This window comes from Nestor notabilis, unplaced genomic scaffold (assembly GCF_000696875.1).
Source record: "Nestor notabilis isolate BGI_N333 unplaced genomic scaffold, ASM69687v1 scaffold224, whole genome shotgun sequence".
In the NCBI taxonomy this organism is placed as follows: Eukaryota; Metazoa; Chordata; class Aves; order Psittaciformes; family Psittacidae; genus Nestor; species Nestor notabilis.
This window is the reverse complement of record NW_009924926.1, coordinates 3,239-20,812: the sequence shown is the minus strand read 5'-3', so window position 1 is coordinate 20,812 and position 17,574 is coordinate 3,239. Positions and strand designations below refer to the sequence as shown.

The 17,574-nt window shown below is 46.4% G+C and overlaps 1 protein-coding gene across 1 annotated transcript in view; it reads left to right on the top strand.

Moving 5' to 3' along the window:
* Positions 1 to 10,953, top strand: part of SETD1B (SET domain containing 1B) — a 48,644-nt gene extending 37,691 nt beyond the window's left edge. Inside the window, exons 9-17 of the mRNA XM_010012793.1 lie at positions 677 to 873; positions 1,149 to 1,290; positions 2,006 to 2,458; positions 4,231 to 5,787; positions 8,127 to 8,293; positions 8,588 to 8,719; positions 9,348 to 9,467; positions 9,819 to 9,956; positions 10,702 to 10,953. Coding sequence (XP_010011095.1) covers positions 677 to 873; positions 1,149 to 1,290; positions 2,006 to 2,458; positions 4,231 to 5,787; positions 8,127 to 8,293; positions 8,588 to 8,719; positions 9,348 to 9,467; positions 9,819 to 9,956; positions 10,702 to 10,875 — 3,080 coding nt within the window. The 3' untranslated portion in view covers positions 10,876 to 10,953. The remainder of the gene's footprint in view (positions 1 to 676; positions 874 to 1,148; positions 1,291 to 2,005; positions 2,459 to 4,230; positions 5,788 to 8,126; positions 8,294 to 8,587; positions 8,720 to 9,347; positions 9,468 to 9,818; positions 9,957 to 10,701) is intronic.
* The last annotated feature ends 6,621 nt before the right edge of the window (positions 10,954 to 17,574 follow it).

The following is a 17,574-nucleotide window of genomic DNA, read 5'->3' as shown; positions in this document are numbered from 1 at the left end:
GGAAATTTAAGCCCTGCATTGTATGAATAACTCATAAGCTACTTTCGTTGTGGTGATGCAGAACTGGTCACCCAGTAGAGGGAGCTCAGGTGAGTTCATGGACTGTTCCAGGAGTGTGCTTGCAGCTCATTGTGGGAAAAAGCACATGAGACAGTTTGCCCTGTGTTTGGTTCTAGGAACAAATCAAAGTTATTCGCCAGAAAAAACTGTTTGAAAATACTCTAACCTGGAAGCAGGTTAGAGTAAAGATAAGACAAAGATTTGAACACCTTTTGTTTTGCATTATGAATGAGTTACTTGTGCCATAAAGTTGATTCAGACTAACAACTGGTTTTGAAGCCAAAGTACAGAAGCAGGGTTATGTAAAGCACTTAAACTAAAAAGGCATTAAATTCAGCTCACCTGTCTGACCTCAGTCATACCATGTTTCCTCGCTGCTCTGCCCGTAGCTGACTGTCAGCTGTGGCCACCCACATTTGCCATCCTTGGCATCTCAACACCCTGCACCCACTCTTGCCCTCGCTCTGAAATCAGTAAGCCTGGGGACTCGCACACCACATGGGCACATTGCTCCTAGCTTTGATCTTCCCAAATAGAAGGTTTCCGTTATGCAGTCAACTCTTTTCCTCCCTTGCAAGGTATTTGATGGCAATTTCCTCTTGGTTTTGCTCATCAGAGTCGGAGCGGGACAGGGATGCTTCTGATACAACATCTGACCTGTCAAAGAAGGATGCAGAAGCGGTGGGGCTGAGGCGGCGACCAGCAAGGCCACTGGAGCTTGACAGTGAGGGAGAAGAGGGAGATGAGACGTCAGGGAAAGAGGAAGAGTCCTCCTCAGAGAAGGAAGAGGAGCAGGAAGAAGAGGGAGGCTTGGTGAAAGCAGCACCTGGCAAGGTGCGTTGGTTTGTGATTGCTGTTTTGAATGTTGTCTGTCATTAAAAGGGAGCTTAGTAATTCCAGATGCCAAGGTTCCCTTCTCTGCAAGGTGAGTGCTCCTGCTAAGGTCTGTCCTGAGAGAACCTCAGTGAGGTTATTCACTCTTCAAGTTCTCTGATCAGCATCTGTGAGAGTCACTGGTGGTTATTACAGCGACAGCCAGGTTTCTGTCAGACACTGTTCATTTTTGGCAATGCTTTCTTGCCAAGGAGGAAGAGGAGGATGAGGAGGAGGATGAAGATGATGAGGAGGATGAAGATGATGATGAAGAGGATGATGAGGATGAAGATGAGGAGGAGGAGGAGACTGGCATAGACACAAGTGACAAGGAGGAGGAGCAGGACTCTGAGGAGGGTAAGTGTTGCCAGTGGAAGCAGCAGGCGTAACCTTTGGGTTAGATGTGGTTTCCCTTTGCACTTGTGAGCTGATTGTTTTTATTTGTGCACCTTCTTTCACTGAAGGGTGGTTTTCTACAACATAATGCATACAGGTATTTTTAATTGCTGACTGTGAGGCTTCTATGATCCCTCAGTCTGTGGGTCCCTTTGCAATAGCTCTCCACCTTCAGCCCAGCTTAACAGAGGGGCAAAGGTCTTAAAGCTAGCCAAGTTTGTGCTTTATGAACCATGTGTGGTTGGGAGGAGAAGGGACCAGACTTCAAACAGGAGTCATTTAGCTGCTAATAACTTTCTGTCTTATAAGTTCTTGCTCTGGAAGGAGGTAGGTTCCACGTTTGAAAGCTGTGTGTGAAAGCACCAAAAAATCTTAGTGCAACTCCAGTAAAGATGCAACCCACCAAGAGACATGTGGGCAAGGTGCCAGGCAGTGCTGGCTTTGCAGCTTATAGGACTGCCTGTTGTATGGTGATTGTTGTAAGCATCCAAATACATGGCTTGTAAGTCTCTGCAAAAATGAATAGACTGGGAGGAGAGTCCTTCAAACCCCCACGCTGCTGTTGGTGCTGTTTTCACGCAGTTACAGCGTGGAAGTGGTATTTGCTCCTGTAATAGACCCTGATTGTTTAACAAAGTCAGAAAGCAGAACTAATGGTAATTTGTTCTTCTTGTAGATGTAGCAAGTCCCTCATCTTCCAAGGCTGAAGCTGAATCATCCGATGAAAGCGAGGACTCCTCTGAATTTGAGTCAAGTTCAGACTCAGATGATGAAGATGAGGATGATGAAGAGGAGGAGGAGGAAGAGGAGGAAGAGGTGGCTGAAGATCAAGACAGAGAAGCCATGGTTGCTGAGACAGAGCATGAACCTGCTAGTCATGAGCTTCCTGATGATGAGAGGGAGACTATTTTGGAGCTGTATCCTGTGGATGACTACATGGATGCAACAGGCTTGGGACTCGCAGAGCCACCTTTGGCAGTGAAAGATGAAGGCATGGAAGAAATCAAGGCCGGGGAAGGTGAATGTGTTGAAGTCCCAGAGGCATCTATTGCTGCTGAAACACTGAAACACTTGGTTATGGAAAGAGACCAGGAGACAAAACTTGCTCTGTCTCCCATCTGTAGGCCAGGTATGTCCTTCCATGTAGTTCAGTGTTTCCAAGTACTGTATTCTCACAGCATCCAATATGTGTGGTTGTGTACTTCCCTTTTTCTCTTTCTTCCTTTTAGCTCTAGGCTAGGGCTTATTGAGATCTGTGCTGAACTTTCCTGCCTAGTAAGGAGCGTGACACAAGTCATCAGCTACTAAAAATACTGTGGTTATTGTATCCAGAATCTTACCCTGAGCCAGTTTAGTTACTGTCCTACAGAAACTGAACAGTTGTCATCATTTGAGGGTGACTGATTGGGTGGTGTGGAGGCTGAAGCTCAAGATAGAAAAGCCACGGCTGCTAAAACAGAGCAGGAATCTGTGCCTAATGAGCCACTACTGGCTCTTTCTGGTTTTAATACTGAAGCAGTGTGTGACTGGGAAGCTATATGGGGCAAGTGAGTGGAGTCTCAGGATTATATCTGGCTCCTAATACTATTATTTGGGGAGGTTTTTTTTACTTAGTCTTTTTGAGGGATACTCCCTGGTTTTCTGGGAGAAGGAAGTTGTCTTCATTCAATAGAGTTGTATTTAACCCACAGAAATTAGAAGCCTTTTACTAGAACACGAGTGAGATGCATAAAGACAAATTCTGCAGCTGGGGGGGGATTAAAAAGTGAAAAACTGGAGCCAACAGGGAGAGCACATAGAGTGTGGCCTTCAGTGTGAGCCTTGGCAGCACTGGTGTCTGAGGACTGCGGGGCACTCGTTTGCCTGTTGGAGAGCTGGAAATCCAGTCCCTGGACAGGCTGTCACTCCTTGGCTGCCATAAAAATCTGAAAGCCATGAAGAGGCAAAATGTTAAACTGGGCAGGGCAAAGAACCTTATTGCACACATCCTTTCTTGAATGGGTCAGTGTGCAGAAAGGACATAAATCTGGAGAGACCTGCATTTGGGCACCAGCTCGTGTGGAATGAGCTTTACAGGTAAGCTGTGGGAACAAGCTCTAACTACAGTATTCCTCTGACGCAGCCCAGCCTGGTTGTACAGGAGTTACAGGGGCTGGACCCTTCTCCGGTGACTGGTTAGTTCAGCACAAATGGGGAATGCTTCTCTTCCAACTATCCAGGCATTTTCACCTCCTTTTGCTCTCCCACTTGAAAATGTTATTTTGAGCTGCCTAACAAGATTCACTGTTGATTCCTTTTGGACCTGGCCCTAAGTGGGTAAATAAACTCCAGACAAATGAGCCTGCTGCAGAGAGAGCAGCATATAAATTGCCTCATTGATACCATCTGAGTGTCTCCTCATTCATTACAAGGGCTTCCCATTCCCTTCATGTGGTGTTCAAGAGTGTTACGCTCCTCCCTTCACTGCTCCCTCCTTGGAGAGCTCAGGGTTCTTCTTGGCCTTGCAATTAGTTTTCATTCCCACATTAGAAAAGCTGATAGCTTGGGGCTCTGACAGCTCTTCTTCAAAGTCCTCACCCCACAATCCACTAATTCTTTTTATGTCTGTACAAAAGGTGGGCAGGGGTTTTGAAAGCAGAAAACCTTCATTCTGGCCTGTGTTATACTTAATCCTCAAATTAATAGTGTGGGGTTTTTATGGTCCATTAGGAATGTCTGTGGTAGCGTCTAATTACTCCACACTCTGTGCCTTCAAAAGGTGAAGCATTGGAGTTTTTAAAGCCTCCCAGTGGAATTGAGCTGTTTTGTAATTGTGGCATCTTAAACATGCCTTTACTGGCAAGTGGCAAGGAGCTGAGTGGAAGCAAAGCTCCTAATTCTCCTTTCTTTTCCCCCTTTTAGAGGAAGAGTCCGAACCCACTGCCATGCTGGAGCCAGAGATACAGGAAGGTCCAAAGCCTGACTCTCAAGATGAGGAGACGACACTCTGTCTCTCAACTCCAGTGGGAGTCTTTGGAGAACCTCTGCCCAATAAAAGCAGCTTCTTCAGCAAGTCTGAGGACAGCAGCTTAGAAGCTCGTGTTAAAACAAAACTGCCCTGTGCAGCGGAGGAAGACGACCGGCTGCCTCGCACGCCTGGGCTGGAGGTGATGATCCATTCAGACACTGATGCTCTTTTGCTTCCAGCCCACAAGGTGCCATCCTCCATGCTTCCCTTACCATCCACTCCTGGTAAGGAAGAACCTTTAGTCCCTCCAGAAAAGTTCCCTGAACACTTAATGGTGACCAAAACGTCCGTGGAAGAGGAGATTCCAAGGACTCCTGGGCGGGACATTTTGGCCAAGTCTTCACACCCCTTTGCAAAGTCGCAGAGCACGGACACTGTTCCAGCCACGCCAGGAAGCGATGCTCCTCTTACAGGAAGCAGTTTGACCCTCAGTTCCCCTCAAGTCCCAGGGAGCCCCTTTTCCTACCCATCCCAATCTCCTGGCATCAACAGTGGCATTCCTCGGACTCCTGGGAGAGATTTCAGTTTCACGCCTACTTTCCCAGAGGCTGGTGCTACTATTCCTTGCCTTCTGTCTGGCAAGAAACAGTCAGAGGATGACCTAGATGAGAAATCCTTTAAAGAGCCTCTTGGTGCTTCCCTTACGATCAGCATGAACAGTGTTCCTTCCCCAATCCCCTTTGCCAGCCCCCCACAAGCAGATTTCCACACAGACATAGGTTTGCCACCTGATGAGCCAATACCTGTAGCAGTCCTGCCATGCATGCATGGAGATGGAAGAATGCCCATTGAGGAATGCAAGGCGGAAGTAAAATCTGTTTTGCTCTCATCAGAAGTACCCCCTGGTGCTTCTATTCTTCCTCCCCCACCACCACCTTCTGTTCTCCCCAAAAGGAGGCCAGGTCGGCCCAAACGGTCACCACCTTCTGTCCTCTCATTGGATATGTACTCGGGCAAAACCATAGAACCTCCTCCTATGCCAGTGGCTTTGGTGGAAAGTGCTGTGGGCAAAGAGCTGTTGAGTGGACATCCTGATGCTTTCTATGGACTAAAAGACCCTGAAGCCGTCACCCTGGACTTCAGGAATGACGGTTTCCATGAGAAAATTGCCCCTGAGACAGTTGCAGAGAAACTGCCATTTAAGGAACTGGAGAACCAGTGGAATGAAGACTTCAAGGAGGAAGAAGCTCATGCGAAACCTAAAAGACAGTGGCGAAGGCAGAAGAAGTCACCTGAGCACCTCCCAGCGATTCCTTCCCCTGAGTATTCCCCACCCCGGCCTCAGTTCAGGCCACGCTCCGAGTTTGAGGAGATGACTATTTTGTATGATATTTGGAATGGAGGCATAGATGAGGAAGATATCAAATTCATGTGTATCACATATGACCGCTTGTTACAGCAGGACAATGGTATGGACTGGCTCAATGACACCCTGTGGGTATTCCATCCTTATATCCTTTCTCACTGGCGCTCTGCATTACCCAGCACATGTAAGATGCACTAGATGGTCACTGTGTAGGACTTAAAATGCAAAAGACTAAATTTGTTGGTGGAAAAAAGCATTTGCTTACTCAAATAGCAATTGCTTACATCAGCAGGGAATTTTAGACTGCTTTATTCCCTGAAGCTGCAATACAGAAATACTGCAGAAGTGGCTGTTCCTGCTGCATTTCAATCTAGGACTGCAGGGAAAATCTCTGTGCCCCTCTTCTGGGGAGGCTTCTTTGCTAGTTTGAGAAGCTTCTGTCTGCATTTAAACCAGACTTTCTTTTTCAGCTTGCCTGTGGAATTTCGAGTCTGCACATACAGGGCTTTAACTTGGGGCTAAAACTTGATGTAAAAATAATCTCACCATCTGTGCCCAAAATGATGAGCTGTGGTGCTGCAGCTTTAGCTCTTCGAGTCTGAAATACTAATAAGAGCAATGGTTTCTCAGTGGCACATCAGGGACAGACACAGCCCTGGGCTGGGTGGGGAATGTACTGGGGGTGCTGCAGCGAGGAGTGTGTGGAGCACTGGCCGGTGCTAATGGGGCAGGATCTGGCCCCATCTCCTCCCTTCCTGCCCATCATCTGGTGATCAGCAGCATAGGCTGTAGCTTTGAATCTTTGGGAACATTTTTGGGATGCAAAGGATGTCTCAGACCAAGGTTCTACACGTGTACAACCACCAGGAGAGATCTCCAGCATCTTAAAGGCTGTTCTTAGAACCTAGAACTCTCTAGTTAGGAAGGATATACAGGTTTATACATTAGACAAATTCACCACCTCGTGTGTTGCTAGAGATGCTGTGGAGTTAAGATATCTCATCCTTTACTCCCTGCAAGATGCAAGGCTTGATGATCTTAAAGGTATTTTCTAACCTAGTTGGTTTTATGATTCTGTGAAAAGCCCAAACCACTCAATGGAGTCAGTGATAGGATACTAACACTAAAAAGCAGGTGGAGTTCAGTGCTGAGCTGTGCAGTTTTATCCTTTCTCTGCCTCTCAAAGGGCAACATGAAAGATTAAATTTATAATGTTCTGTCTTTCTACCAGTGCAATAGCCTTGAAATGGATTTATTCAATTGTTTGAAGGAAATGCTCTGTAAGGATGATGAAAAATGTCATCCCTGGTAATTCTCAGTCTGTGCCTGCCCCAGCTGGGGAAGCAGTTCCAAAACCAAACTAGTCTCAAGGTGGGAGTAATCTGCCCTGCAGTGGTGCAGGACCACAGCCAGCAAAAGGCAGAATGGGATGATTGAGGGTAGGGCTTGCCTGTGACCAGGAGCTTAAATGTGTTTGTGTTTGGCAACTTACATGGTGGAAGTATTTGAATTCCATTTCCCTGTTGATTATTGTAACAGCAAATTTACAGTCACTTTTCTGCAGCCAGTTGCTGGTTCATCCTGTGCTACACTGCATGATAGGTGTGAAAGTACCTGCAGGGCTCACCTGCTTTGCAGCAAGCTCACACCTCAGCACTCCGATTTCAAGGCCATTGCTCCTTGCTTTTTGTGGTCCCTCTGCTTCTATTTTCTGGTGTTCAGGGTATGTTATGACTCACAGGGAGCATTTTTGTGTAGAACTCAACTGTCGTAGGCTTCATGCCTGTGTTTTTGGGGTGAGCTGCCACTGTCCTTCCAGAAGCCAGAGACCTTCTGCCTGCTAAGTGCAGTGGCTCTTTGCCAGGCCAGCTGCAGGTCTCATTGATCAGGACAGTGAGGTTTGAAACATCTGCACAAGGTCTTACCCTTCCTAAAGGGTCTGAAGGAGCTGATTTACCAAGGCCGGTGAGAGCAGCATCTCTCTCCCTGCCCTTTGGGCTGAGGAGCATCTGTTCTTAGTCAGTGGGGGTGATTGCTGCTGTGAGATCAGTGAGGTGTCTTCAGGGCTTGGGGTGGCTGCAGGGAGTTTCTGGAGATAGAACAAAAGCATGTCACTCAAACCAGACAAGATGGTATATCCAGATGGCTGGGCAGCTGCTGTCTGTGTACATAACGGGTGCTGTGGGGAAATCCTTTCTCAAACAGGTTTCTTTTGACAGCTTAACCTTTTCGAGTTTAAATTTTCATTATGTCTTTACTTTAGTTTCTCAAATCACGCAGCTAAGAAGGAAAGGCCGTGCTTGCTTAGCCTGTGGGCATGTGGGCTTCAGTGGTGATCTTGACTTTGCAAAAGGATTGGGTCTTTTTTGCAGCCCTCCCAAAACCTTCCTAGTTTTCCAAGCTCCCAGCATTAGCTCCGTGTACCTATAGCAAGTTTTGTCTGATATCCACTGGTGGCTGTGTTCCTCCTTAACTTCTTCCCACCCACTAGCTTTTCTACCCCCAAGAAAAAGAAGCGGGATGATGGGATGCGGGAGCACTTGACGGGCTGTGCACGAAGTGAAGGCTATTACAAAATTGATAAGAAGGACAAACTCAAATACCTCAACAATAGCCGAGCTTTTGCAGAGGAGCCTCCAGCTGACACGCAGGTGAGAACACGTCCTGTGCTGGCTGCCAAGGTGCGAATGGGGTTTGGTTTTATACGGTGTCACTCACAGTGGATGCTTCCTGCCTTTTGGCAAGGAGGGAGGTGAAGGTGTTGCTATGCCTGTGTCAAGACGGTCATCCAGGAGCTGCTGGGGAGGTGTTAGTGTTTGATGTGGGATGTTTTAGGAGGCCACACATTCTGCAGTGGTGTGTTGTAGCACAACGGATTGCTCACAGGGAGGCTGCAGGGTGCTGGGTGTGTTGGGGCAGCTTTGATCACCCGTTTGTCCTCGCAGGGCATGAGCATCCCTGCCCAACCTCATGCTTCTACCCGGGCTGGCTCCGAGAGGCGGTCAGAGCAACGCAGGCTCCTCTCCTCCTTCACTGGTAGCTGTGACAGTGACCTGCTCAAGTTCAACCAGCTCAAGGTAGGTCACCCCGTGGACTGCTGCTTTGTGCAGGGTCTGGTTGGGAGCAGGCTGAGGCAAGAGCAGGGCACTTCCTGTCGGTTTGGTCTCACCTCAGTGATGCCCGTCTCAGGATTGGGCACTGCTGTGTGTGATGGAGGATTGATTGGTACCTGGCTTTCCTGTACTTCCACGTAATACAACTTGATAGAAGAATACAACTTAATACAACATGCAGTATACAAATAATTCTCATAAAGAAATAGGGACAGAGCAGTCACAGGGAAAACATGACACTTAGTCCAGTGTGCTCACTTGTGAGAAGCAGAGATTATGGCTATAAATGAGTGTATGATGATAAGAGAGCTTGAGCCATCAGGGTTATGCAGACCCGAGGCCAGTGGCCTCAAAGTATCTGCTCTCCCCAGAGTGTGGACAGTGGTCAAAAAACCTCAAGTAGTACAACTTTGTGGGGCCACCCACGACATCTGTCCTGCCTTCTTGTCACCACAAGATAGAAGGAAACTAAAATCAGGTTGAAGTACCCCAGTGCTGCTTGTGCTGCAGATGCTGGACCTAGGGACGGCCTTTCCCTTTCTGTGCTGTACCTAACTCAGGGTTGGGGTTTTGGGGTGTTTTCTTCGTGCAGTTCCGGAAGAAAAAGCTAAAATTCTGCAAGAGCCACATTCATGACTGGGGCCTTTTTGCTATGGAGCCCATTGCAGCTGATGAGATGGTGATTGAATACGTGGGTCAGAACATCAGGCAGGTAAGCTGGACTGCGCGTGAAACCTGAGCAAAAACCAGCCCTGAAAGAAGTGCTTTCAAGTGTGACAGCAGAGCTTGGGGTCCCTGCTGTAAGGTGTTAGATACATCACCTAGGCAGAGGTTAGTGTGTGGCTTGGAGGTAGAAAGGTGGGATTTTCAGCAACCCATCAAAACTAAGCACTCAAATCCTGAGGAGATAAACCCATCCTGAGCTTCTGTTTTCAGTTAGGTCTGTGTTCTCCCGAGGCATTTGGGATCATGTATCTGTTGAGTGACACAAGCACAGCGTTGTGTAGGTCTCTGCTCCTGGATCACTTCTGCAGCGTGTCCTGACACATGGGGTTTTCTGTAGGTCATTGCTGACATGCGTGAAAAGCGATACGAGGATGAAGGCATCGGGAGCAGTTACATGTTCCGAGTGGATCACGACACCATCATCGATGCCACGAAATGTGGAAACTTCGCCAGGTTCATTAATCACAGCTGCAATGTAAGTACATGGGGTTTGCATAGGGTTGGACTCTGCCATCCTGGTACACCCCTCGAGTCCTTGCTGGCTTTGGTTGGGGCCATGTTCAGAAGTAGCAGGGGGTCACAGGGTTGTGATTGAATGTTAATGAGCTGCAGCAGATCAAAGCAGACTCTAAACCAGCGTAAAGAGATTGTGAGACACAAGAAGTGAAACACACCGCAAGACAAAGAGCACTCGGAATCCTCCTGACTGTGTTGGGGGCCCCTGACAGCCACTGTTCAAACCTCTCTAACAAATATTTCCTTAAACAAAATTTTAGCATTGTTATTCAGTGGGAACAGTCTCCTTCTAGTGTCCACACTGGGAAAGTGTTTTCTGCCCTGGCAGTTGTGGAGAAGCTGCTTTCCTGTCTGCTCTGTGCTGCAGTCTACACTCAAAGGCTTGGCTGCCTGAGCAATTTATTAAGCATTAGTTGAACTGCTCTTAGTCTGTGATAAACTTTGTGGAGCATCATTTAGGCTCTTCCACACCGTAGATGACCCGAATATGGATATTTTGGAGGAGCACAAAGAGGGCTGCTCTGTTTTCTTGGCTTCACACCTCCCTCTCTCAGCTTTCCCTGGGTCCAGGCTCTGGAAACATGACTGAGGCTGTCTAGGGAAAGGACTGCCCTGCTTTATTTTAACTTGGAATAATCGTATGGAGGCTGGGAAGCTACGGCCATCAGGAGCCTAAATCATGACCTGTTCTCTCACTTTTGCAGCCAAATTGCTATGCTAAAGTGATCACGGTGGAGTCTCAAAAGAAGATTGTCATCTACTCCAAACAGCACATCAATGTGAATGAGGAAATTACCTATGACTACAAGTTTCCAATTGAGGATGTAAAAATCCCATGTCTCTGTGGCTCTGAGAACTGCAGGGGAACCCTGAACTGAACTCAAGGTTTCTCGTCACACTTGCACCTTCGGCCATGTCAAAACTGTGGTAACCAGGTGTGGTTGCACTTTGCCAAATAAAAGAGGAAAAACAAAAAAAAAAACCACGAAAAAAAGGAAGAAAAAAAATAAAAAGGAAAAAAAATTAAAAAAAAAAAAAGAGAGGAAAAAAGAGAAGAAACCCCCCAAGTTTCGCACTTCTGCCAGGATCATGAATGACAGCAAAAGCGCACACGCTTACGAGGACTGTTCATGTTTCAGGTGCTCTTTCCTTTTCAGATCCAACACGCACACAAAAAGGTGATAACCATTTTGTGGCATGGTCTATCCAAACACTAGCTTCTCTGGTCAGTCCCTACAGTAATGCTCCAGAATGGGATAATGGTACCTTTTTCTTTTTTTTTAATTGTTGTTCTAAACCTTCGTCTTTTCGTCAATGCTGCTACCTTTTTCTCATCAGTTCTGTTGGTTGAAAAAGACATTCAACGTTTAAATGTGAAGCAGAGACTGAATATGCCATATAGGGTTTGTTGGGAGCTTGATTGGCTGAAATTGCACAGATTTCTCAGAGTAAGCTGTAAATAAATGTAAGGTTGATGTTACAGAGCAAGCCAGAGGCTTGAGGGTGTGTGAATGGGGCTCTGTGTGTGTGTGTGTGCTGGGTGTGTGTATGTATGGAGATACGTCTGCAACCAGACTCTAGGTGAACTGTCCTGCCTTTTCGTTAGGGATGAGCCTGAACAAGTCCCCCTAAACCAGACACCCTGGGGAAGAGCCAGGTCAGCTGCAGACCTCAGCACCTTGGGCTTGTCTCTAATTTTCATATGCCATGCTGGTATATTGGGGGATCAAAACCTCTGCACCTGTACGTGAAAAATACTTGGATTCCACAATGACTAGTAAGGAGTCGAGTCAGTTGTGTGCTGTAGCATCGTGGCACAGCGTGTGGCCTTTGGGGATGCCTGTTTCTTGGAGGCTGGTTTGTCTTGCATGCAAAAAAGGCTGAAGCTGAAATTAAGTGGACAATTCAGCCCGTGTTTGCACTGTAGAGACCTTACCCTCCTTGGAAGCATACGCTATGGCCCACGTTTTTGGTAGGATTTCCTTCCTGTAGATGGGAAACAGGCTGATGTGTGTCTTGTATTAATTTTCTCTCATTTTTGTCTGCATTTCCCTGCCCTTTCAGCATTTTACATGGAGTATTTGCTCTGTCCTTGAAAATATGGGAAATGCCTCCTCTGATAGGAGTGAGCTCTCCTCCCTCTGTTACTCAGTAACTTGGCCTGGGGTGGTCCTGTCTCTCCAGTAAGAACATGGTGAAAGTGTCCCCTGTCCTCCCCCATCTACAGCATGAAAATGAATGCTGCTTTAAATTGGGAAGGAATGTTTTGAAATAATTTTTGACGTATTTTGTCCTTGTAGGTGTGCTGAGGTGAAGACTGCAGTTCTTTGAGAGGTTCCATTTAAAAATGGGACAAAGCACCAAAGAAATACTTCTTTGGATGAGATCTGGAAATGTTAGACCACTGTTCAGGTATAGACAGGATCAGTTTTTCAACTTGCATTGAACTTCTCCTGCTTTAAAAGTAGAGATTAGTCGTACTAAAACCTTTATAATTGGCTTATAAGGGGAAGTTGCAATGTCATTATGAAATGGGAAGATGATCTGTGTAACTAAACATCTTCTCCCCACAGAACAAATTGCACAGCTGTATTCTTGTAGCCTTTCAAAATCAGAGATAATTGCTCTGTCACCACAGTTCTACCATCAGAGGTTTCCACCTTGCAAAAGAGTTTCCTGGAAGGTTTTCCATCTGCTCTGTGGAGCTGCCAGGCCCACACCGCACTTCTTCAGACAAAAAGCCTGAAAGAATAGGAACACACAGGCTGCTACGAGCTGCCTTAATACTGCCTGTATTTCTGTCTGAGGTGAGGAAATTGTCACTGAGATTGGACAGTCCGTAGTCTCATCTCTTGGGTTTGTTTTGGTTCGTTGTTCCCCCCCAACTTTATTGAAGCAGTCGGGTAACAGTGGCCCAGAACCTAAAATGATGAGAAGCACAACTAGTTTCTGTCACTGAACATTCGTTGTTACTGCAGCGATGGCAGGAGCATTTGGGAGCTAAACCAGCTGCTCAGTTCTGTTGTATTTTCTGGTTAAGTCAGCTTCATCTTGTGTTGATGCTTCAACTGGCATCTCTACAGCTTGGCCTTTTACTTTCAAAGCTTTGGAAATGCACAGAAGCTTCCTGTTTCTCAGAACTGAAGCCCCTGCGTGTGGCAGTTCTGCCAATGTCCTTGGCCTTCTTTATTTCTGGTCCATCAGACCAGGGCATTAACGGTGGTTTTGTGGGGACAAAGACACCCCAAATGGTTCAGCCCCTATGTACCCATTGACAGTGTTGTGTTTCCCAGCATATCAGTGTGCTCTGGATGGGATTAGCCCCTGTGGTTTGCCTTAATCTTTGTTGAGGAGAGGTGGGGAGGAGGCAGGTCACTGTCTTCTGAAACAAGACCTGCAGGTTGGGGTTCTTCTCTGCATTTTTAGGAGCACCAAAGGGATTTGGGCACCTGAATCACTTGGGTACTTCTGAAACTGCCTGTAACCCATCTGTTCTTAGGATCCCAGACAAACAACATGGGTTTTTGGAAGAGCCCAGCTCCCGGTAGTTTGCCAGTAGGAAACAGAGCTTTTGGACTTCTGAAAAATCACATTAGTCTGGTCTCAAAGCCAAACCTGAGGCCTGAGGCTTTTCTCCCCCGTAAATCTTGGCTTGCAGAGTCCCACCTGTGCAGCTCTTGCCTCAGACTCCAAATCTGCCCCATCCCCAAACCAGATTATTTTACAGTGAGGATTCTAAGTGTGGTTTAGTGATTTCCATGAGCTGCTGCGGTTGCATGTGGCTGCCCTATCCCAGCACATTGGTGGGGTCTCATCAGGGCAGGGGAGCCCTGCGGCCACGGACGTGGTTTTGGAAGGCAGCCCCGTGGAGATACCTCTGTAATCCCTCCTGGGTCCTTTGGCTTGTACTTAGAAGGGGGTGATATGAGGGAAGGGCAGGAGGTGTGTGACCAGCCTGGATCAGACCCAGGGTTTGCCTCCATAGTCAGCACAGGCACCCTGGCACCCCATGGAAATAGTGGCAAGGACTAAAAAGAAACCTCACCAGCGTGTGCTGCTTTGCAGAGAGATTTACTGAAGCTGTTTGCTGGAAAGCCTGTCCCCAGTTTATTTTCACCTAAATGGAAACCTAAGGCAAAAAAGAGAGACCCTGTGCTCCCTGCAGAATTCCATCTCACCAGGTGAAATGACCTAAGAGAACAGTGCAAAAGCTTTGAAGTTAGAATTTACACCTTTAGTTTCCCAACATGAAGCTGGCTGGGGTTCAGGGTGCAGATACCTCCACAGTTGGGATTTCTAGGAAGTGAGCTCTGTGCTTGCAAATCCTGCCTGCTGCTGCCCAACACCTTCATTTATCCATTCGGTTCTCCTCCCTGTTTGCAATTCCAGGTTGGTCCCAATAAGTGTTCTGTGACTGTTGGGGGGTCCAGGAGGGGAAGGGGCTCATCTTGCAGATATTTATATTGTATAGAGCAGCTTATTTCTACAAGGAAAGACAAAACCATTTTTAAACTCCAACAAACAGTAGTTTCAGTTCCGGTTTTTGTGACCTTTTTCAGGGATCATTTCAGTGCATTTCTGTATAAAATAAAAATTTAAGGAAAAAAAAGGATTTTGAAGTATAAAAAAGAAAAATGCATCTTCTGTACATAGGCAAAGTCAAGAATCTTCTCTTCAGACACTGTTTCTTGTAGAAACATGTTGAAAATTTTTTTGCTGATTTCTTTGTACTTCAAGAGCATGTAAATAATTTATTAAAAGTGACTATTGTAATTTGGAGTTCTTTTTAAACAGATCCCAGCTCTAAATCATGTCGAGGAGATGGGGAGGAAGAAGGACTTAAGTATAGCAAAGGAGCTGGTGGCATTTACAGCTTGTGTCAAGCTTTGTATAATGTAAATTCTGTATAAATATGTTTGGTTTGTTTTTTTGGTTTGTTTTTTTTTTGTCAAATAAATAGATGGAATTAGAAGCATTAAGAAACTGAAGACAAAATTGCCAAGTCAAGGCTTCTTCTTTCCCCTCCCCTCAGTCTGAAACCTAATGTGCAAAATCTATTTATTTCAAGCGAGGAAATGTGTACAGTCTAATAGACAACCTAAAGTGTATTTAAGCAAGTTTGCAACTGGATTGTTTTCAAGTTAATATTTGTTTTTTGTTTTCATGACTTTCCTCCTTAATTGCCACTGTAGCATTTGTCCAAGTGAAACGAAACACAGCGGAACGGGCACTCTAAACCCAATGGGCAGTTTTAAAAGCGAAGTGGAAAGAACAACCCCTGCTCCCAATCCTTGCAGTTCTCTGGTTGTTTTAATTCACGGTGTGAAAATAAGAGGCCTCCTTTAAAAGGAGGTAAGTAAAATGGTTTGCAATAAATGAAAATCGAATCTTTTTTGTTCTTTTTAAGTTCCTTAAAAAAAAGAAAATCCCCAACTCTGCTTTGAAGATTTAGGATTTCTGCTTTTTTCTTCTGTTAAGCCAATTTATAAATTTAGGGATGTTTTGTGCATATAGAATCTGTCACCAGTATGTATCTTGTTTTGAAGAAAGTGTTTTTGTTGTGGATGTGTCATGCTGTATATATTTGTTCATATTTTTGTGAATTGAATACTATGTACCATTGTATTATAGTAACTTTTATAAAGCAAACCATAAATATACTGACTTTTCTTACAGAAAAATTATGTTGTGATTAATGTATAGCCAGGGAGCTCTTTGCTCTCAGACCCATGCTGGAACCGTGTGAGCTCAAGGAACCAGATCCAGAAAAAGAGCAATCCAAAGAGCTGAGTATCAGCAAAGTTAACTGAAAATATCATTCCTGGCGAGCAGGAAATGACTTTAAGCAACATTCTATTGCATGAAAGAAATACGTGAGTGATTTAAGTTTATAAACTGAAAGAAAACTGTCCTTACAACCCTTAAGAGCTGAAGACCCTGCAACGGTGCTGGGTGTCCCTGTCCCATCCACCCTCAGTGGTGCTGCCCAGGCCTGTGAGGGGTCTCTGCTCCTGCAGCCTCTGCCCTGGATTTTTCTAGGTTCACCTTTTTTTATCACTGTTTTATCTTTTAACTTCATGGAGGAGAAAGCTCTTAACCTGCAAAGTGAGGTGCTGGTGTAGCTGGTTCGAGTGAGGCTTTTGGGGCCAGAGGCCCTTTGGTTTCTTTGTTTTAAATCAGTTTATTCACACCTGAAGTGAATCCTGTTACCTGTGGTTTGCAGGAAGGGGACCACTGGGGTTTGATGTGGATGAAAGCATAGCCTGAAGCTGCCCTCCTTGCTGGGGGCTGCTGCTGTGAACATGGTGGTGGCCAGAGTGGCTTCTCTGAGCTTTAGAAAGAGACACCCAGAGCAGAAGTGAATGGTGTGGCTGATGGAGGAGGGAATGGAAGAGGTGGAAGAGAGCCTGGGCGGTAGGTGACCTCCCAGCTCAGTTCTTGGCTTCTATTGCTGACCACAGCTGAAGGGATGGGGATGCAGGACAACCTGTGTGGGGCAGGAGGCAGCAGGGCTCAGCCTGGAGTGTGACCGATGGAGCTGGTGGAAAGACCAGCTCCATCAAAGCCTGTCCAAAGAGCCTGTTCTGAGCCAAGGGCTTGGCAGGGCCTTTGGCTGCCAGGGGTTTGAGCACCTTCGATGTTGGGTAACCTGGGAGCAGTGAGGCTTTGGTGGGAGATGTGCAGCAGTAGGAGAACCCTGAGATGTTCTTCAGCAGTTGTGTGCTGGGGTCTGTGGACTCCTCAGGGAGCATTTGACCTGCAGCCACATGAACAAAGGGTAGAGGCTCCAGCCCCAACATGTTAATGTATAAGGGACTCCAGGTGTGACAGAAAAGGGTTTTATTGTGTCAGTGGAGAAGGTCCCCTTGCAAAGGACAGTGACAACACCAGGGCGATGCCCAGAGGGAACTTTGCACATGCAGCCCAGGATCTGAGCCAAGGAATCACTGCCAATGCCAGCAATTCCTTCTTGAAACACGGGAGAAACTCCATCCCTTCAATAATGCAGGAATTCACAGGTGTTACAGCAAGACTGTTTCCTTGTAAAGGCTGAAATAGGTAAATTAGATTAATTCTCATTCCAAAACGTTGTTGCTGCCCTAAAGCCTTGTGTTCAATCTCAGCTAATTCAAGATTGAGTCTTGGAGCAATTAAAATCTCACAAAATGAGATGCACAGAGGCCAGCGCCTCCGAGCTTTCATCTCCCAGCTTCCTGCAGTCCTAGGATTAAGAGAAAACTTTGGATAGACTAAATTTAAGCACTCCCAGATGTTTTTACTCTCTTCTTCCATAGCTGCAAGTCTTCAGCACGTGCCTTAAATTTGCCCTTTGTTAAAGAGTTTGCTGGTTTGGATCATATTAATCTGCTTTTTAAGAGTGTGTTTGCTGTTTCCCATGCTCACCCTCCCAAGAAGTGAGGGGAGGGCAGCACTGGGGCTGGATGGGGTAGGTGTTGAGTCCTTCTACATCTCTGACTTTGGCAGCAGCTCCCCTGGCTTTATGGTCCTTGGGTCTGGGCTGTTTCCCAGTTCATTTGTGAATCAGCTCATTGGGGTGAGGGTGTTTTCTGCCCCTT